The sequence below is a fragment of the Pelobates fuscus genome, chromosome 10, assembly GCF_036172605.1.
Source record: "Pelobates fuscus isolate aPelFus1 chromosome 10, aPelFus1.pri, whole genome shotgun sequence".
Classification (NCBI taxonomy): Eukaryota; Metazoa; Chordata; class Amphibia; order Anura; family Pelobatidae; genus Pelobates; species Pelobates fuscus.
Window position 1 is genome coordinate 53,599,786 of NC_086326.1, and position 23,281 is coordinate 53,623,066.

The following is a 23,281-nucleotide window of genomic DNA, read 5'->3' on the forward strand; positions in this document are numbered from 1 at the left end:
CTCTTTGAACAAGTGTGATGGAGGCAAGGACTAGCACAGGTGTGCCCACACAGATTATAGTATCCTTCTTCGACCCCAATGGAAAAAAGACCTAATTATAGCTTCAGTAATTATTTTTTGTAAATCTTTGTGGCTGTAAGGAAACCAGAATGGAGGCCGTAATGTACCATACGTTATGTTGCTTGCAGCGTCCCTTTACTACCATCTTTATGGAATTTACACGGTCTTATGACCCATTTTCCTCTTTAAATTTGCATTTTATTTTGTGTGAAAAGTAATTTATTAAGAAGATCCCATCTCAGCAGAATACACTGTTAAGTTCTTGCCACAGTCGTTGATCTTGATCCAAAATTAATTTTGTCCTAACTGTCAGTGATCTTATGTCAACATTTACTTAATGTATAATGGAGCCTCTGGCTTAGCCTACAAAGTCATTGGCTCCATAAAAATAATGTAGATATGTTATCCTTAAAACGGTCACACACTCTCTTTCAATCAGTAGACCCTCAAATGGATATGTGTAGGGAAACTTTTTATTGCTTGCTTGATATATATTAGATGCAAATGTAGGAATGGGAAGGGTGTTGGGATTCCTCCCGATATAAAATTGTCCCATGAAAAGGTGCACACTGCATATGCAATGTGATAGACTGTGATATTATTTTCTTTGTATCTTTGTCGTTTTCCTTTCTGTATCTCGAGTATTTTATACTAATAATGTCAACAACAAAAAATCTGATATATAAAAAAAAAATAGTTGCTTTCAATTGCTTTACCAAAATTCCTATTATTCTCCACTTCTGGTTTCTTAAAATAAAATGCAATCATTTTCTGCAGTGACTGTCGTATTTGAGAGCAATTTTAACCCTGAGATCCTTAAGGGAAACTATAGTGCCAGAAAAGCAAACTTGTTTTTCTAGCAGGATGGCTCCCTGTAGTGCCCCCTCCCGCTTGTAGTGCAAAAGGGGTTAAAAAATCCTGTCACTTACCTGATTCCAGCACCCATGTCTATCGGCGCTGGTTCAGGCGCTGCCTCTGCTCCTCCTCCACCACCAACGTCAGCCGGCGGTGGGGACCTAATGCGCATATGCGGCAAGCTCTGTGCTCTCATTATGACTCTCACAGCACATGCACAAAACAATAACCCATTGAACTATTCTGTTCTTACAGATTCTTTGACATCTGCAGAAAGAGGACACCAGAAAAAAAAAGGTATGGTGGGACAAACGTTTCATATAATTATTGTAAATAATTTATGCTGTGACTTGTAAACTCTGTTAACCAAAACACCTTGTTTTACACACCGAAGTCTATTTTAGATGTAAAACTGTTAAGTTTAAAATTCAAGTATTAAAAAAAATAGGAGAATTATTAACACAGGGTAAATGAAGACTGGTACATGGCATATCTCCCAAGTGTCCCTATTTAGGAGGGACAGTCCCTATTTTGTGGGCATAGCCCTCTGTCCCTCTCCTAATGTCCCTCTTTTTCTAGGCGCTCCATATTGCTGGTGTGTCTGAGTGTATAACAGAGCTCCACAGCAATGTGTATTTAACCTACAATAAACGTGTTTAGAAATCAGTCTGTGTAAATAGGAACCATTGTTCTTTTAAATTACATTTTAATTACATAAATTAGTAAGTCACCTAAAATTTCTCAGATGAGGCCCGCCTCTGGCCACACCTAAACTCGCATCCCTAAAATAAAAGTATCTCTTTGTCCATTTGAAATGTTGGGAGGAATGGTATGGTGTTTGATGCTGTACAGTGAATTTCCAATGACTTAATCATCTGCTGATATTGAATGGAGACATTTTGCCTTTAAATATAAGAGCAGTAAGTCACATCTATTGTTGCTCTCGGGATTAGTCATATCCCTTGATGCTTGTCTTTCTCTTAGTACTGTGTTTATACCTTTTTGTACTTTGCATTGATTGCCAGTCTGTTCAGCAGTTGTTTTTTAAAGGAACACTCAGGCACCATAAACACTACAGCATGTTGGTGAGCGAAAAGGAAGCCGTTACGGGGCTTAAAGGACCACTATAGGCAACCAGACCACTTCAGCTCAATGAAGTGGTCTGGGTGCCAGGTCCATCTAGTGTTAACCCTGCAGCTGTAAACATAGCAGTTTCAGAGAAACTGCTATGTTTACATTAGGGTTAATCCAGCCTCTAGTGGCTGTCTCATTGACAGCCACTAGAGACGCTTCCGCTCTTCTCACTGTGATTTTCACAATGAGAAGACGCCAGCGTCCATTGGAAAGCATTGAGAAATGTTTTCCTATGGACTGATTGAATGCACGCGCGGCTCTTGCCGCGCATGCGCAATCGGCGGAAGAGGGAGCCGAGTCCCCAGCGCCGAGGGAGCAGAGTCCCTAGCGCCGAGGGAGCCCGGCGCTGGAGAAATGTAAGAATTTAACCCCTTCCTCCCCCTTCAGGAGTGGGAGCCTGAGGGTTAGGGGGGACCCAAAGACTCTATAGTGCCAGGAAAACGAGTTGGTTTTCCTGGCACTATAGTGGTCTTTTAAGTGACCAAAGTTGCCCATGTTTCTGTGGAGTCTTATTCGTTGCAAAATACTCCACAGGTAAATCTCACATGATTGATTTGTCTACATGCGGGTTAAAAGGCATTGGATTGTAACAAACAAGTCTAGTTGGAAGTATGAAATTGCCCCATCACCTGCTTTAACCATGCAACCACAGAATTATCAGTTGCACTGCTTTGATTCTTACAACCTGCTGCTTTCAGATCCTGCGTGTGGTTGAGGTTCTACTGTACACGGCTCCAGGCCACGTTTTTAGTCTCCAACACTCGCGTTCCACTCCTCAATGGAAAGTGGATATAGTGGCCCTTTTTATACCCTGTTAGATCATAACTAATAACGCAACGAAGGAAAAGCTAGCAATTGGTGAACCTGCATCAGATAATCTTGCTGTGTGTTTTTTCATTTTTTCATTTTTTTTTATTGGGTTTTTCATGACACATTTTATCAGCAACAAATCAACGTCACATGTGATTTCATTACATTTGTAACTTTCCACATTTAAAAGTAGTCCTTTCTAATAATTTTTAACTTGGTGCATGGTAGGTTCTGTAAATCTGTTCCTCCATTATTTTTTTTGTAAACCGTTATTGAAAGGTCACAGGCTTATCTTATCTCATCTTATCATGGTATGCGGACTGCGCATCAGGAGATGATCTGTTTATATGCACCAGGCATAGGGTGAGACGAAAGCAGTAGAAAATTTATAGCGATAGAAGTTCAAGTTTATATAAATGGTGTTCGGGGGCAAAGGTTGTGAAATTCTGGATTAATACTTAAGCTTGCTTTAAAAAAAAAAAAAAAAAAAAATATGGTTTATCTTAATGTTTCTAAATTTCTCCAGATCTGCACTACCTAGATGGTGAAGGCACTCCACCCCTCCCCTCCCCCCCCCCCCCCACCTCTCCTTCTTTTCTTGAAAAAATGAGTTTGTTAAAGATTGGGCCATACTAATGCAGTTGACATGATAGTCCTTGGAAGTTAATATCATGTAGGTCCATCAGTGGTCCATCTACTCTGACAACAGATTTCTGGACAACCTATAAAACAAATCGGTTTTATGAGTTCTATTGTGGTCACTGATACATGTCACTTCTTTAGAGAGCAGAATAATTATTTGGTATTGGAATATATAATTTTATTTTTAATAGCGACTAGCTATTGATCTTCCTCTTTTTACTGAGGCATTTAACTCTTTAAGTGTGGGACCATGATTGGACAGGTGGGTATCTGAATTTTAAATCAGCGAGACCTAATGATGAATGAAAAGGTTTTGGGATGGTGAATATATGAAGAGGTTCTTTTGTTTTAGGGTTTTATTTTTCTGTGTATCCGTAGTGGTGGAAGAGCACGTGGTTAGGGACTTATGGCCACAAACAGCGACCGTCTTTTGTTGTTGCATAATTACATAGTAATCTAGTTTGGAAAGACTTCAGTCCATCTAGTTTGACTTTTAAAACCAATTTATCTACCCTGTTGATCCAAAAGAAGGCAAACTATTCCAATTGTAGGGATTTTCTAATTTACCACAAAAAGGGGAGGGGGGAAATCCTTCTGGACTCCATAATGGTAATCGGGCTTCTCCTTGGATCGGCAATCTGTTCGAATACATTTTAAATTTATCCTTGAATATTCTTTTTATGGGGGAAAAAACATATTTCCAGGACTCCTCCTTCTCCCATCTTTTTTGACCTGATATTCCTCTTACCCTGCAGTTCTTCAGTAGAGATCATACATTACGCAGGGTTATTTACTAAAATGAGAATTGTTGGAAAGTGAGTTCAAAGTTAATTTCAAATTTAAGTTCAAAGTAGCCGAACTAGATGTATAGCTTGCTTGGAGGATTGTTCCAGTTTGTCTACTTTGGCCTTAAATGTTGAAATTCACTTTGATTTCCTGACAAGTCTTTTACTGATGTTACCCATCTCAACGGTCTTGTGCTCAAACTAGTAAAATAATCACACGAATGGAATCTTTTAAACGAAAAGTACAGCCAGTGTTACAAGATCCTGCAAAACTAACATATTCAATGACTTCATCTTCTATTGCGAAGTACAGAATCCCATTGTCTACTTTACTAGTTTGTGTGTACTTTTTTTTTAAAATCAATATCTATTGTCACAGCTCACCTACACAGGTACACACGAAGAACATTTTATTTGTATCTATTCTGTAAATTATCCTTTGCTTGCATGCAGCTGGTCCAGTTGGGAGGTGTGCGTTTTCTCTCTAGACAGAGGTCCGCTTACACACAAAGGGGCCTCTTGGTGCTTTTCCTTATAGCAAAACAGATTATTTAGGTTTAGCTCATATGATAAGTTTATCTTTGTCTTTATGTTCTGGCCTTTGTAACTGTGTTACATTCTAACAGTCAGACATCACTGTCACGTGTGAGTCCATTAAACACGTAACACTCTTACTAACACTCTTGCTAACAGTTATAGTGTGGTGTAAGGGACAAAAAACTTATACCAACAAGTGGAGCGCTTTGACATGTATAGCTTACCAAATGGTTTCTCATTCAATCATAGAGTATACGGTACATGTTGAAAACACAAAAAAATACAATATAGTGCAGACGGTTTTGAAATAATAATAAAGTTATAATAAAAGCGGTAGTGGTGGTTTCTAAATGAATGGAACACTCACATTTAAAGGAGCCTGTATATAAGAACACTGGCTCCGTATTTCAGCCTGTGTGCTTGTTTAGGGGTAGCACCGCCCGTCTCCTTCGATATAGGATGTTTCTCAAACACAAAAACGGAGAAAGCAGACCAATGTGTAGGGGGTGTTTGTAAAACACAATTATTTTAGAAATAAATGGTGTGCTCACCTGGTCCTGAGCCTGTGGGTCCCGGCTCTAGGTATATACGTGTTGTGCCAATTTAAATGGGGATGGCACTACCCTTGGGAAGATATTCTTGAGGTTTTCAAAAAAGGAAGGACTTAAAGGATCTTTAATAAAAAATGATAAACTTATTATGAAATAAATAAAAACAATAGTAGTAAAAAAGTCCTTGATAAAAAGTCCTTTTTAAAATAAGCCAATACGCGTTTCACTCCTCGGTGTGGAGCTTCCTCAGTCAGCTATGGTATTTTGTCCTCTAGATCTTCCTTTTAAATGGTTTTGGGGGTCCTCCCCTTTGGTGATTACAGTCCATTTATCCAATAATACACTTGGTTACATATCCCTTATAGAGTATTATCTGTATGTGTCTCTTTAATTGGACAAAGACATTTTGCGCCTTTTCCTCCTTCGTATCTCATTGGTGGACTGTGGTGGTTGGCGGAAGTGATCCGCTCGTAGCCGGGCGGTTGGCAGAAGTGGCGTCATGGACCCACGTGATCGCCACGCCGCCGCCGCCCGGAAGTTCGCCTTCCCCTCCAACTCGACGTACGCATCCCTACGTGCAGATGGGAGGGGAGGGGGCAATGTGCGCTCATCCCGGCACGCCCCCGCCTTTGAGGCGTGCCGGAACGGCCCCAAGTTCCTCCCCCAATCCGCAACGAGCGACACGTCCGAGAAGGGAGAGAGTGAACTAAGCAGGAGGAGGAGGAGGGGGAGGGAACAAACCCTCCGGCCAGCCTCATATGTTTTGTGTAAAATAAATAGCAGAATTATAACGAGATACAGCAATTCATCAATGGGAAATACACATATGTGATACCCATAATGTGAGAATCAATGTGGTGCTAAAGTGCTTATGAGTTATGAATATGTAATATTAAAGTGCTATTAAGTGATGACCATTAAAGTGCTGTTAAATAATAAATATTTTTAAGTGGTACTGTTGAGTAATAAATATTTTAAAGTGATGCTGGTTTTGAGTGATATTCATAGAGAAAATTTATAAATGCAATTACAATTTGTACTTAAAAATTACACATGATGGAACCTGAATGTTAAAAGAGAAATATATGGATATAAATTAAATAAAATCAAATAAAATGGCAGAGTTCGAAGTCTATGTTCAGACCCTGGGGTTTTAAAGTCCCAAGATTGAACATCCACCTCATCTCGCTCTGTCCTAATAATTTCAAAAAATCCCCTCCTCGCCAGTTGCCTTTTATCCTCTGTATACCCATAAATTTGAGAAGTGTAGGGTCACTATTGTGTGTCGTGGAGAAATGGTGGGATACACTGTGTCCCTCAAATTTTTTCTTGATGTTCCTGGTGTGTTCTTCTATCCTATTTAGGTTTAGCTCATATGATAAGTTTATCTTTGTCTTTATGTTGTGGCCTTTGTAACTGTGTTACATTCTAACAGTCAGACATCACTGTCACGTGTGAGTCCATTAAACACGTAACACTCTTACTAACACTCTTGCTAACAGTACTTACAAGCATTGATTTCTTTCTGTTTACTACATTTCCTCTCATCTGTAACTTGACACATCATAAAAACCCCTGTACAATCTCCAGTTTTCGGTTCCTCCTTTTTTTTCGGGGTAAACTGTTGTTATATCTTCGCTGTCAAAATAAATTCCTGCAAAAATAAGGGAACTGACACAAGACGTCAGCAGGCATTGGCAATTCGCCTGAGTAACTGAACTAAATATATATATTTGTTTTCATTTATAAAACTTTTCTCTGTTTTTGCTATATTTTATGATTTTCCAGGTTTGGATGTGTAGTGACGGGACTGGGACAGGACCTAAAACCTGTGCATGGTTCTATTTCCAATGGGTACTCCTTTGCAGGTGATAAGAGACTGCCAATAAAGACAGACGGGGAAATGCGTACACTTTTGCGAGGGTAGGGTGTAGTTAAAGGTCAAGGAAACACAAAAACTATAAATGGTCCAAATTCTGAGAAATCTGGAAAAAGATAACAAGCAATAACATCCTGCCCACTTGTCCACCTGATTTGTGTATCTCCTTGGGATCTTAATGGTAACAGACTTTGTTTTAGGAAAGTGATTTAATACCAAGTTGTTAGATTTTTAAGGGGACCTCCAAGGAATAGAATGACTGCAGCTCAGTGTAGTGGTCATGTTGCCTAGGCCCTAGAGTATCTGGGTGCCATTTTTTTATTTAATCTCAAACTATTTAGAAGCAGTTTGACAAAAATATGGTCCTTCCACGGCACCCGGAGCCCACCTCCTTCTTCGTTGCAGATAAAAAAAAATCTGCATTATCAATGTTATTTTGATTAAAGCATCCCTTTAATTACACTGATACAACTATCTGGCAAATTGCGGTAACCTCATTTGGAACAAGTTGAAGTGGATGCAATTAAGTTAAAGGTGTTACATCTTTATACGTTTTGGTTATTTAATTTAGAAGCCTCTTTTTCTTTTTCTAACCGGTTATATATGCATTTCTGTTAAACGTTAAAAGGATACTCTAAGCACCATAACCACTACATCTTGCTGTACTAGTTATGATGCAACAGTCCCCTGGATGGGGATCTGATGGTAAACTTTCAAACCATTTATGAACAGTTTGACACTTGGCTCTGTCCGGCACACCTTAAAAAAAAAAAATAGGACACACTCTCCACACATAAAGCACTTTGGCAAGCTATAGTTCTTTAGGGGTCTTTCCTGGCACTATAGCTTGCTCCCCCCCTCCCTTCCGTCACTTACCTCACTCCAGCATCTGTCCCTCGTCAGGTGGCGGGGGAGACCTAAATCACATGCCCAGCAATAGCCATGCTCGCATAAGGATTTCCCCATAGCAAAGCATTATACAATGCATAGTGTGAGGACGTCCAGCGTCGGTTAAGCAACCAAAAGTTGCCTTACAGCCCGGAAGTCTTTCTAATAGACTGTCTGTAGAGGAGGTGCTAACCCTAAAAGGTAATTATTGCCGTTTCTTTAAAACGGCAATAATTAGCTTTGCAGGGTTAAGGCACCTGGGATAGTGCACCCAGATGACTTCAATGAGCTGGACTGGTCTTGGTGCCTATAGTGTCCCTTTAATACCAACAATACCATTTCCCTTCTCTTTATTCACTATTTATATATTGTTTGGATAGATTCAGTTACAAACTTGCAAATATATATATTTTTTTAACTCAATTTGGTCAACATTTGATCCTGTAGCGCGTGTGAATAATTCAGTTATGTCAGGTGTTTTCTGCTTATTCTAGCTGGTACTATGGGAAGATAAGATATTATCGAAACCTCAAGGATGATCAAACGGAGCTACAGCTGTCGCTGTATTTTCTATTTAGACAGCTCCCAGAGAATTTGTCCAGGCAGCCAACAAATAGGGAAAACAACTATGAACACTGGATAAAGCACTGTATAGGGTTTTATTCTCTACACCGTGAACTTTAAAGAACTGGCAAAAAAAAATGTTTTTGCCATAAATAATAAAATCATAGAAACTTTCCTATTGAAATTTTTTTTTTCCAGCTTACTTATTCTGACCTTTAAAAATAGTAATTTGCTTATCACAGGGGTCTCAATGTCAATTTACCCAGAGGCCAATGTCCAAGTCATCTACTCCAATATAGGCTCAGATCCATACTCCCAGACACATGTTAGCACACACGTAATATACACTCCCCCCCCCCCCCCCCTCCCTCCTAACACCTGTAGCGTGGGCGAGCTCTAGATGGAGGCTGCTTCTTTGCACTGTGTGAACTGAATATTCTTATCAGTAAAGGTCCAGGCAACAAGTGCGCACAGCTTGAACTTTAGTAGTGATGGTGACTGGAGCACACACTGCAGGCAAACACTGCTTCCTAGCCGGCCAACCTCTTCAAACACAACATGTGAGGGCTAGATCATGACCCTGGTGTGGACTGAGTCACCTACAATCCAGGATATAGATAGGTGTGCCTGGGATTCAGACATTCTTTCCTATTCCAGGACTGTACTGAAAGTATTGGGAGGCTGGTACTTTCAAGTTTCTCCAGAGTTAATGAATTTAAAAATATAAACCCTGTACAAAAATTTAAAAATATATATCCCCCACCCCGCCCCCATGATTAAATCAATTCTAAATTACATTCTTATTTAAAGTCTGTCCATCATAATCTTTAAAGGAACGCTATCGGCACACTAACCACTCCATTCATTTGATAAGTCCCCGTCAGTCTGCCAATCATACAGTAGGGTTTTGTGTTGAAGGGTAGTGTGGCACAATGCAAAGCTAACATTTCAGACAAAAAAATCTCTGCAAATAAAGAGTTCAGCCCAAAACATTATTCTAAATGTATTTAAGAAAAAGGATCGTTGGCTTTGCCGCGTGCACATACTTACCTTTTTTACTAAAATAGAACCAGCACAGGATGCCTAATACTTTTACAATACGTGACAAATATTGTAATAGCACTTAGTGACTTGCCGAATAGATTTAGTACGTTTTTCAACGTTTTCTTCTGCTTGTGTAAAGGTATACGTGCGTAAACAGAGCTAACGGCTGCTTAACAGAGAGGAAAAAAACGTATTTTTGCCATTACCACCTGTAAAGCAAAACACGCCATGGTGCGATTTCATGACTCACATTCTCAAAATTCGCACTTACGCACAAAGTCTCAAACGTTCATTCCAAATCATACTCATTCTATACTTTTCCTTTATTAACCAGTGCAGATCTTGAACAGATTAGCTGGCATAGTGTGTTAACTGCATTACTGTGGCAAGAGATTTATGACCGTAATGGCAAGACACACTTATTTATAAAGAGCATATGGGATAGTGGAATTATTTGGAACATTCATTTGGTTGCTATGGCGATTGCGCCACATCCAAATATTTTCCTAAGAAATGCCCTATTTTTGTAACCTTCACAGAATTGAATACATCTGGACATCTGGCAGGGGAGTGGTATACTATTTTTTTTATTTCTTAAAATTTGTATTTATTTGTTTAATAGTGCACTCTAAAGAAGTAAGGATTTCTATATCAAGGTATGGTTTGTAACTCTTTGTGTTCCAGAACAAGAAAAAAGCCAATTCCACTTTTTACATATTTATTAAAAAATGTTTTAATCGATACACAAGTAGGGGAAAAAAAGTAATGCATTTTATAAATCTACACCATTTGATCCTCTGCATTGGAGATTGCATGATTCATTGGACATGCAGCCTGCTTCTGTCAATTGTTCTAAGTGAAATTGATACAAGGGATCCTAACCGGGTCCATTGCTTACAAGAGAATATGAGGCGTGCTCATACATTTGTACTATCTCTTAGCTTGATACCTAAAATATATTAATCCAGATCTTCTACGATTAGCCTCAAGTGCTGTTTTTGAGATTTAAAAAGTGTGTGTATATATATATTTATATTTCTCAAAATTCCAGAACTTTGGGTTTGTTTTCTTACAGAACTTTCCTCAAGACAATCCTACAAGTACAAGTGCTGGCATTTGGAATTTTGATGTATATGACTGTTGCTAAGCCCGGGGGGTATTATATGCCTTAAAAGTTGGAGTGCAGGCATTAGGCTGCTAGAGTAGGACCTGCTCAATGGGGTACATTGAGGTTGTGGCAGGCTTATGCAATATGATCATATAATGTAACTAAACCCCCATTATTTTTTGCCTAGGTGAGGTGTTTATAAAAAAAAAAAAAAATATTAACCAACCTCCCTTTGTGGGATGATATCACCTGAACTGATATCTTGACTGCGCAATACAACTATCCCCCTTGTGCCATGACTAATGTTAAATATATATTTAAACAATATTGCAAAACATCTGGTTTTAATACTCTGAGCCTAGCCTCAAGAATATGCAGTATCTCACAAAAGTGAGTACACCCCTCACATTTGTGTAAATATTCTATTATACACTGCCTGGCCAAAAAAAACTCACCACCAAAAAAAGTCACACACTCTAATATTTTGTTGGACCATTTTTAGCTTTGATTACGTCATGCATTCGCTGTGGCATTGTTTCAAAAATCTTCTACAATGTCACAAGATTTATTTCCGTCCAGTGCTGCATTCATTTTTCATCAAGATCTTGTGGGAGAGTCGGACCACTGCACAAAGTCTTCTCCAGCACATCCCAAACATTCTCAATGGGGTTAAGGTCTGGACTCTTTGGTGGCCAATCCATGTGTGAAAATGATGCCTCCTGCTCACTGAACCACTCTTTCACAATTTGAGCCCTATGAATCCTGGCATTGTCATCTTGAAATATGCCCGTGCCATCAGGGGAGAAAAAAAAATCCATTGATGGAATAACCTAGCCTCTCCTGTGAAAACGCTGTATGGTCTTGCCCACCATGTTGCAGCTCAGTTTCAGGGTTTTGGCAATCTTCTTATAGCCTAGAGCAACAATTCTTTTTTTCAGATCCTCAGATAGTTCTTTGCCATGAGGTGCCATGTTGAACTTCCATTGACTAGTATGAGAGAGTGTGTGAGTGATAACTCCAAATTTAACATGCCTGCTCCCCATTTACACCTGAAACCTTGTCACATGACACCGGGGAGGGAAAATGGCTAATTGGACCCAGTTTCGACATTTCCACTTAGGGGTGTACTCACTTTTGTTGCCAACGGTTTAGACATTAATGGTTGTGACTTGTTATTTGAGGGGACAGCAAATTAACACTGTTATACAGGCTGTACACTTACTACTTTATATTGTAGCAGAGTGTAATTTCTGCAGTGTTGTCACATGAAAAGATTTAAAATATTTACAAAATTGGGAGGGGTGTACTCACTTTTGTGAGATACTGTATACCCCATGAAATGTCTTTAGCACGTTCCTTTTGTAGAAACAAATGTGGCACATCTGCTTCCAAGCAGCACAATGACTTGACGTAGCCTATGATGCAGACCTACAGTGACGCTTATTTGCAAACACAGCTGCATTTGATACTGTAGCCAGAGAGTATTGAGAGTATAGGTACTGCCCGGAGACTGAGAAGATTATACGGATATATAGAGAAGTACAGAATTTATACAGGTGGAGGGCAAGTGCAGACTGACTGTTGGCTGTAACCAGCTCAGAGGATATTGAGATAAACAATACAGAAACATGCACACAAGAACTAGCTGGGATTCACCAGTGACACAAACACATTGCAGGGAATCAACGCACATATTGACCCTTTTTGCATATGTCAGTTGGCCCCACTGAGATGGTGATTTCATTTTTTTTAAATTTTGTTCTGTGAAAAGTTCCGACTTTTCTTGTAATAACGCACTTTTCTGAGTTTTCCTATGTAAATGAACATACTTGCAGCAATGTGCACACTCTGACTCCATGGAGCTCGCATACTTTTCTCATTTCGCAATGTCAGAAAGTCTTGTTTGAGTGTGTATGTATGTTCTATATTATATGCATTGTTCACAACTTCTTGGCACACATAATTGTAATCTGGCACCATTTCTTCCTACAGCCTTGCGGCATCTAAATATCCAATTATTTTATCATGTAGGATACATTTAGATTTCTCTAGTTTTTAAGAATGCCCTCGGGGGGTATCATCCTTCTCTATCTAAATCGCACTTATTGTTTTGAATTCGGAATGATAAAAGGCTGAGTCAACACTGCAAGGACTGAACCTTCAACCTCGAGATTTGAGTAGCTACTAAATTATACAGCTGGTACAACATAATCTACATGGCCAGCTTCTCTGGCAGAAAATAGTTAATACATACAGCCACTTCTAGTCTTTCAATCTTCGCTTTTTAATGTTGATTCTTTATTTAACCCCTTAAGGACCGAGGACGGTTCAGGACCGTCATCGGCATTTTTGCCTTGACGACCGCTGACGGTCCTGAACCGTCCTAACGGTCTTAGTTACTTACCCGATCGCCGTAGTTCCCCCGGCGGCGATCGGCGTTGGTCCCGGTGTGGGGAGACTGCCTGCAGCCCAGACAGTCTCCCCATGGCGGATTAGGACCCCTGGGGCCATGTGATCGCCCAACAGGGCGACCACATGGTCACAATAGGTGTCCATGTGTCTGCCTGCAGGGGGACTGTCTGTGCTGACAGGCAGTCTCCCTGCATGTGTAAAATCATTAAAAAAAATAAAGGTTAAAGTTAATAAATAAAATAATTATATATGTGTGTGTGTGTGTATATATATATATATATATATATATATATATATATATATATATATATATATATGATATATAGACATATATTATATGTCTATATATCATATATATATATAATGTCATACTAAGTGTATTTTTATATTAATATGTACATATATTAATATAAAAATACACTTATAATTAAATTACACACGTGTATATATATAATATATATAATAACTATATATATTGTATATATATATATATTATTATAAAATACAAATAATAAGTCATTTAAATTAAATAAAAAATTTTAAAAATAATAATAAAAATTTAAAAAAAATATTTTTCTATATGAAATTTTATTCTAACTGTATTTTGATATTAATATATATATATATATATATATATATATATTTATATCAAAATACACTTAGAATGAAATTGTATATATATCTATGTATATATAAATAAATAAAAAGAATACGAAATATACATATGTCCATATACAAAATTACATAAATAATTCTATAAATATACACGTAGACTTCAAATATATAAATATGCATATATATTTAAATTCTACATGTGTATTTATGTAATATTTTTACATAATTAAGTAATTTTATTGATTGGAATTTAAGGGACCTGCCTGCCAACCCAGGTCGAAAGTCCAGAGAATTTAATTTGTTAGCACTGTATTTTACCCTGTAACGTTCTACGACACCATAAAACCTGTACATGGGGGGTACTGTTTTACTCGGGAGACTTCGCTGAACACAAATATTAGTGATTCAAAACAGTAAATCATATCACAGCGATGATATTGTCAGTGAAAGTGACTTTTTTTTATTTTTCACACACAAACAGCACTTTTACTGATTATATAATTGTTGTGATACATTTTCCAGTTTTGAAACACTAATATTTGTGTTCAGCAAAGTCTCCTGAGTATAACAGTACCCCCCATGTACAGGTTTTATAGCGTTTTTGAAAGTTACAGGGTCAAATATATGGGTCAAATATTTTTACATTGAAAATGGCCAGGTTGGTTACGTTGCCTTTGAGAGCGTATGGTAGCCGAGGAATGAGAATTACCCCCATGATGGCATACCATTTGCAAAAGAAGACAACCCAATGTATTGTAAATGGTGTATGTCCAGTCTTTTTTAGTAGCCACTTAGTCACAAACACTGGCCAAAATTAGCGTTCAATTTAGTTTTTTACTTTTTTCACACACAAACAAATCTGAACGCTAACTTTGGCCAGTGTTTGCGACTAAGTGGCTACTAAAAAAGTCTGGACATACCCCATATTGAATACCTTGGGTTGTCTACTTTAAAAAAAATATGTACATATGGGGTGGTATTCAGAGATTTATGACAGATAATAGTGTTACAATGTCACTATTGATACATTTTAAAAATGTATGTTTTGAAACCACAATATCCTACTTGTACTTATAGCCCTATAACATGCAGAAAAATAGCAAAAAGCATGTAAACACTGGGTATTTTTAAACTCAGGACAACATTTTGAATCTATTTAGCAGTTTTTTTTCATTCGCTTTTGTAGATGAGTAAAAGATTTTTCACATAAAAGTCAAAAAACATGTATTTTTTCAATTTTTCATCATATTTTTTCATTTTTTTTTTAAATTAAATTACATGAGATTATATAAATAATGGTATGTAAAGAAAGCCCCTTTTGTCCTGAAAAAAACAATATATTATTTGTATGGGAACAGTAAATGAGAGAGCGGAAAACTACAGCTAAACACAAACACCACAAAAGTGTCAAAAAGATGCCTGGTCGCAAATGTACAACATCGCAAAAACAGTCCGGTCCTTAAGGGGTTAAATTCTTTTTTTAAGAGCTGAAAGTTTGTTTTGACGTACCCAGTGACATCTGAGGATTTATTTTCTTCCCCATGCATGATATATATAATTGTGTGTAAATTACAGGCAGGTTAAGGACATTAAGCTTGGGGATTTATATTGGCGTCACGTTACTGTCTTTCCCATGAGGGAGAAATGCCGAAGGGCTTTCCATTTATTCAGCTTAGATACATGAATTATCAGAGACATGCGATACCTCTACAGCATGCCCACAGCACCTCTGCAGAAAACTTTGAGATTTATTCATTTTGGCTGGTTAGAGTATTGGTAAGGTTGCTGCCTAAGAACTAGGAAACCCAGCTTCAAATCCCAGTCTGACCACCTCACCAAGTGTCCCTGGACAAGACAATTGGCTATATATATCTAGCAGGGTCTCCTTCACCTCTTCCCCTTTCTATAATTGTAAAGCGCTGTATAACTGCCCATAATAAGTGTGAAAGCTTTCTATTTATCAAGAACAACTCCTGCTGTTTGTTGCCTCTTCCAACATATTATGACTGCAACTATAGATTAACTGATGATGATGTTCCAGAAAGCAACATAGTCCACATGTTCAAAAATTAAGTTGTTTTTTTTAGGGAGAAATCTGCCATGACGGTCAGGTATATCTGTTCGAAATTCTCCACCCAAAAATGTCATGGCTGTACACCCAGCTACCTGCCACTATATAACAAACCTGTCATCCAACAATCTTTGTGGGCATTATTACGCTATTTTATGAATATAGAACATTGAAAGCCGTTGACTGCTCATTTGCACTCATTAGAGAGAAACCACAAACAGATCAACTGTGTGGAAAAGTAAGGTCCAAAAGAATGGACCTTGGGTGAAGAGAATAAAACACAATTAAAGGTTAACCTCTCAACTGAAGGAAAGGACTCCACTAAAAAATCCTTATAGATGCAATGAAAAAAAACCGTATTAGATAAATAATCTAATGTGATTTCAGGAGTGGTATATACCTTTTAAATATTAAAATAACATGCAGCAATGCTAAAATAACATAATATGTCTTGTATTGTCAAAATAAATACAATATAAGTGTGCTTGATAAAAATGAGTCCAATAGTATAAGGAATGTCTCTATATTGATACAATTGTATCACTTGAAGTAAAAGTTCATAACAGTCTGTACCAGCTATAGATAAAACTGGATTGTATAAAGCTGATTTAGCTAAAATAATATAGTACAATAATGTATAAATCTGCATTAATAGCAGTAATGATTTATCATCTAACTCTGTACTAAAATGAATGAATAGAATGAATAGAAAGCCGCGTGCGTGTCACCGATCCTCCTGCGTTCCAAATACAGCCCGGTAGTGCCAAAAAGTGCAAAGTAAAAGTCCTTACGCGTTTCGTGAGTCTGCTGCTCACTTCATCAGAGGAGCAGCAGACTCACGAAACGCGTAAGGACTTTTACTTTGCACTTTCTGGCACTACCGTAAAGATGACCGGGCTGTATTTGGAACGCAGGAGGATCGGTGACACGCACGCGACTTTCAGCATCATCTGCCGACAGGACGAGTTCCTAACAGCTGCTAACACCGGACTTTCCCGATTCCAGCACAGCACTAATATATCTTTACCAATTGTAAGTGCATTTTCCGTTTTACTTTGTAGATAATAAATTCATTTTTAACAAGCAAGCACTATTGAATTCTTCACAACAGTCTCGGCAAGAACGGAGGGGTTTTATTTTCCCATCAAACTGCAGGTCATTACTTATGACCTGTTAGTTATTTTATTATCTATTCATTCATTTTAGTACAGAGTTAGATGATAAATCATTACTGCTATTAATGCAGATTTATACATTATTGTACTATATTATTTTAGCTAAATCAGCTTTATACAATCCAGTTTTATCTATAGCTGGTACAGACTGTTATGAACTTTTACTTCAAGTGATACAATTGTATCAATATAGAGACATTCCTTATACTATTGGACTCATTTTTATCAAGCACACTTATATTGTATTTATTTTGAAAATACAAGATATACTGTATTATGTTATTTTAGCATTGCTGCATGTTATTTTAATATTTAAAGGTATATACCACTCCTGAAATCACATTAGATCAACTGTGTGTCTGGTGGAAGTGCTGGAGCAGCTCCATTTGTTGCTGGCCCAGTGGTTCCGATGGCAGATTCTGGAAAGCAGAGTTCAGTCCTTGAGAGGACTGGGACGAGAGGTCCTCATCGACCTGAAGGCTATTCTCTATGTTCAAGGATTATAATATGGTCCTTTTGTGAAGGGGGGAAACAGGGCCTCCCCCACTCTTTGCAAATTACCTTAGGTAGTACCTGTCTGCCTGTGGCCTGCCAACTATATTCACTTCAGTTTCCAAAGCTCTTAATGGCGAGATCTCAGCCATGGAGGTGACTTCTAATTATTTAAAAGGACACTATAGACACCCAGACCACTTTGTCTCATTGAAGTGGTCTTGGTTCAGTGTTCCTGTCCCTTTAACATTGCAATGTAAAACATTGACGTTTCAGAGAAACTACAATGTTTACATTGCATGGATAAGACAACCAATAAATGTGCTTCCTTGTCTCAAACAGTTTAACTCAGTAAAACTTTGAATGAGGATGTCCAACATCTTCAAAATCCTTCATAAGAAAGCAGTGATTTAATTCTTTCCTATAGAGGAATCTCTAATGTGTACGCAGTACTCACCGAGATGAAACTACAGAGAATTTTTTTATTTCTTTTTTTAAATTTGGTCATCCATGATGAAGACTTATCCTTATTACCTTATTATTAACTGCTTTGGCCCTTGTTGTCGTGTAGCCTGTTTGGCTTCTCTGCTGGGACCCCGGTGGACAAGAACCGATATTATTGCATAATAATACAATTTGAACTCCTGTCCTGACCCCACAATAGTGCTAGCTCTCTTGTGCCATGCCTAATGTTGAGTTCTGATTAAAAAATAAAAAAGGACCTTTTGTGATAATTCACTTTGTGAAGATGGACCATCTCTTTGATTCTGCATATCTAATCAGAAAGAAGACCTTCAATTACAGCTGTGGTTTAAGTTGAGAGGTTTTAATGCTTTTGGAATTCCTTTCTGTTTAACGGAATGTCTGCAATACATTCTTGGGGTTTGTAGACAATGTGCCGCAACTCATTGCATTATTTTATTCTAGACAAAGTGACTATGAATCACCCTGATGTCACACTGCAGTATTTGAAAGCTAGTCTGAAAAGTTGTGATAAGAGTTTGTAAGCAGACTTAACTCTTTCTTCATATTGGAACGGTGATCACTAATGGCTATTATTACTCATGCATTTTGGTAATGAACGTGTCATAAGGGGCTAACACACCGTTTTAATCAGTGGATTAGTCACGTCTAGGTTAAGTGCATTTTTGAATCTGTTACAAAATGTACATATATACAAATATATATATTATCTGACTCTCAAGTTATTTTAATGGCCAGATCATGTTCTAAAATCCCATGCCAACAGGTGGGAGGCATCATCTCATGTAGTGAAACCGTTAATGCATGGTGTGATGGACATTGTGCCGTCTTGTGTTCCCTAATCTCAGTGCAACCCTGAGACTTCTATTTCTCTGTCTGGAATTAGTGGGAGTTAAGCTCCTAGACAGCAGCTCCTATTTGCAGCTGCCATTATTTATTCAATCTCTATCTGCTGCTACCTGGAAGTGTAACTCCCACTAATCTAAGATACACCTGGAAATCTCAATGTCCCAATGCTGCCCTAAGTTTCAGTACTTCCAAACCACCCAGTGTCCGTTACCCAGTGTACTATATCCTTCCTTTTTTTTTGTTGTTGTAAATTTTTATTTTTGAGGTGCCCGGATGCAGAATGGGAAACGTTCACACTAAGAGATTGGTCAAGTGATGTAAATATCTCCAACAAGTAAAAAACACATGTTAGACTGCACATTTTAATTGTATTACATCTTTTAACATTTAAAGGAAACTTAACCACCACCCCCCCCCCCCCAAAAAAAAGATGTTATATCTTTGGATATGTGAAATTAAAGGGATGACATTGTATTGTGACAAGTCAACCTATTCTTACATTTAAATCGGAACATTCATTTTAATATAATATGCATGTTGCTTTCATTTTTGAAACAAGCCTTAACATGTATAACTAACTGTGCTACAGCTCATTTATCTGCTAATACAACCTTCTTATTCTTCAGAGAAACATTTTAAGTTAGGAATGGGAGACTGTCCAAGGTGTGCTGATGCAGAATTGAACCTGTATAACGGCTACTGCTGGTTAGTGGTTTATTTGGACACAGTCCTGATGGGCAAGTGGATAAAAGGCTGCCATATTTGACATATTGCATCTTTACTCTAAATTCATCTAAATAGTCCTGGTGGCTGTTATTAGATCAAACAATGTCGATACCGCTATTGACCGTGAAATGCTATCACTCATTCCTCACGGATTTATTGGAGGAGACTGCAAACTAAGAGCGCCACACACAAAGAAGAGCTCTTGCAGAATTGGTCAATGTATAATTCCTAGAAAAGAAAGAAAGCACTGGAGTGCTGAATTCCCAACCGGGTGGGAACAAAAGTGTGACTGCAGAACTCGGAGGGGGTAACCCTTGTGTATGTACACAGACTGAACAAATAAATGAACCGTGATCCCAAGCTAGAATGGCTAAGGGAGCACAGAAAAATGGTTCTGCAGATATAGTTCTGCTTAAAGTAACAAACTTAAAATAACTTTACTTTAATGCGGGCATCATAAAAAATATGATCCCCGCCCAAAAAAAGGAGAAAAGAAAGCTTAATGCACCATCACCACTAAGGATAAAACAAGGTGGGGGGGATACAAAAGTCTACTGTATAGAGTCTATACTAGGTGTGACCTGAAACGAACAGACCTGCTAATGGAAAGGCAGGAATATAGCTACATAGAAAGACTGGGAGTACAGGTAATGTAGCAAGCCTAAGGTACCAGATGGTAAGGAGAAACCTATATAGCAATATCCACGATAACAAAATGAAAGAGAGCCAAACGGGAGAACAAAGTATCCCTGCTACTCTGTTACATCAACAAGTTGCAAATAATGCATAGATACTGTCTGAATAGATCCTGCTGTTGTGCAGAGCTTGAAAACGATTGTATCTTTTGTGAGATATTGCTGTGGAGAAAAAAGATTCTACTCTGAAGGTAAACTCCTATCTGGAGCTTGCATCTATATACACAAACTGCTTTCTAATGCTGGCTTCGGTTAGACTCCTATTGCTCCCATCCACCCAAACCTAGTGTCACATCAAACGTGCTGATCTAAAAACAAAGCAAGAAAAGGACCCAACGTACGTTTCGGCGCTGCCACAAGCGCCTTTGTCAAAGGTAACTCGGGTACTGACCGGACAACGTTTAAATGCCTCCTTCAGAGAATGCTGTGGCCAATCATAGTGATACACGTATCGTGCCTGTATGCGCCAATCAGCAGATGCCGTGTGAGCTGTCATGCAGAGTACGGTCCGCCCACGTGGGTGTGAACGGGGGCGGGGACTTAGAGACCGGCGAGATAGATCGTCGGCTAATACTGTATGGGGAAGACATCTGTCATATCGGACAGCATCTAAGGGGTCCATAGTCGTTAGAGAGATGATCTATGGTGCCCCTTAAACATGTATTTGGAAAATACAGTGATTGTCGGGAAAACCGCTGTAAACATAAAGAAAGAGGTGATTGATAGCATTTCACACCTCTGGGAGATATATCACAAAAATGGAACGTCCCTAAAATTATATATTTGAGCATAGAGGCTCAAAATAAGAAGGGACATAGACTATACTCACTATATGCGGGTATAGAGTGATGATAAGTAGAATACAGGGCTAAAACATGACAACATTAGGGGATACATATAATCTTCCTTATTCAATGTTAGTGTCCCTAATTTGGACTACATTGTATGAGTGGAGGTAGAAACTTCCATATCGGAGGATAGCTGTATAGTGATCAAAAGAAGGACTGCATAGTCCGAGTCATTCCCATTGTGTGGAATAAACTAAGTCATAGTATCTGGATGAAAAAAGGTAAGTATCCAGCTGCAAAGCTTGGAATGTAGGCAAATATCTAAAGGAAGGACTGATAAAATTACATGATACGTTGTTATTGGATGAAAAAGAGTACCCAGTATGTAAATAGATCCATATTAACAAAAAAAATAAACGTAATTAAAAGAGAGACTAAGGTTAGAACATTTCAACACATAACTATATACAAATGTACAGAAAAGGCATCATGTTTCAATGAAAGGGGTGAATGTGAAGCCCTCATTGAGGCCTTTGGGGGCTAGTGTATCTAATTTGTAGATCCAATAGCATTCCCCCCTCTTGAGGGTCTGATCTAAATCACCCCCTCTTTTACCTAGCTGAACTTTCTCAATACCCGCAAACTTAATGCACTTGGGGGTGTCAGCATGATGGTTTCTAACATGTCTGGCAACTGGTGTATCCCTATTAGAGGTAACAGAGTGGACATGTTCCATAATGCGTCTTTTGAACGGACGTATGGTCTTGCCCACATACTTCATGCCGCATTTGCATGTAAGTAGATATACCATGCCTAGGGTATTGCAGTTAAAGAATTGCTTGATGGAGATATTTGTAGAGTTACTGGAGTCTGTAATGGTTTTAGAGCCTTTGGCTATGTATACACACACAACACATCTCCCACATTGATATGTGCCGTGTATGTTCATCCAGGTATTGTTTCTCTTTTTGGGTGCTGAAAAATGACTGGGTACGAGTATTTCTTTTAAGTTCTTTCCTCTCCTGGCTGTAACGGACACCTTGGTAGGGATGGTGTCCTTGAGGTGTGGGTCCTGAGTTAATAACGGCCAGAACCGGCCCATCACCTTTTTCACCTCGTTCCATCCAGCGTCATAATTTGCTATGCACCTAATGACTTTTTTGGAGTCCAATCTGGGCTTATTGGTGAGTAGATCCTTGCGTTCAAGGTTCAATGCTCTCTGGTAGGCGTGTTTGAGGCATCTATTAGGATAGCCTCTCTGTTTGAATCTCTGCCGCAGGTCTCTGGCTTTAAGTTTGAAGTCTTCGATAGACGAACAGTTTCTTCTTAATCGAAGTTATTGTCACACCCGAATCCCTCTTTTAAGACACCATCCCTACCAAGGTGTCCGTTACAGCCAGGAGAGGAAAGAACTTAAAAGAAATACTCGTACCCAGTCATTTTTCAGCACCCAAAAAGAGAAACAATACCTGGATGAACATACACGGCACATATCAATGTGGGAGATGTGTTGCGTGTGTATACATAGCCAAAGGCTCTAAAACCATTACAGACTCCAGTAACTCTACAAATATCTCCATCAAGCAATTCTTTAACTGCAATACCCTAGGCATGGTATATCTACTTACATGCAAATGCGGCATGAAGTATGTGGGCAAGACCATACGTCCGTTCAAAAGACGCATTATGGAACATGTTCACTCTGTTACCTCTAATAGGGATACACCAGTTGCCAGACATGTTAGAAACCATCATGCTGACACCCCCAAGTGCATTAAGTTTACGGGTATTGAGAAAGTTCAGCTAGTTAAAAGAGGGGGTGATTTAGATCAGACCCTCAAGAGGAGGGAATGCTATTGGATCTACAAATTAGATACACTAGCCCCCAAAGGCCTCAATGAGGGCTTCACATTCACCCCTTTCATTGAAACATGATGCCTTTTCTGTACATTTGTATATAGTTATGTGTTGAAATGTTCTAACCTTAGTCTCTCTTTTAATTACCGTATATACTCGAGTATAAGCCGAGTTTTTCAGCCCATTTTTTGGGCTGAAAAACCCCAACTCGGCTTATACTCGAGTCAAGGTCTGTATTATGGCAATTTGCATTGCCATAAT

The 23,281-nt window shown here is 38.5% G+C and overlaps 1 protein-coding gene across 2 annotated transcripts in view; it reads left to right on the forward strand.

Annotated features, from left to right (window-relative positions):
* Positions 1 to 23,281, forward strand: part of ENTPD1 (ectonucleoside triphosphate diphosphohydrolase 1) — a 108,055-nt gene that overhangs the window by 22,961 nt on the left and 61,813 nt on the right. Inside the window, exon 2 of one of the 2 annotated variants that reach the window (XM_063435169.1) lies at positions 1,171 to 1,212. The exons of the other annotated variant lie outside the window; for it this stretch is intronic. Coding sequence (XP_063291239.1) covers positions 1,171 to 1,212 — 42 coding nt within the window. The remainder of the gene's footprint in view (positions 1 to 1,170; positions 1,213 to 23,281) is intronic. 2 annotated transcript variants of the gene reach the window in all.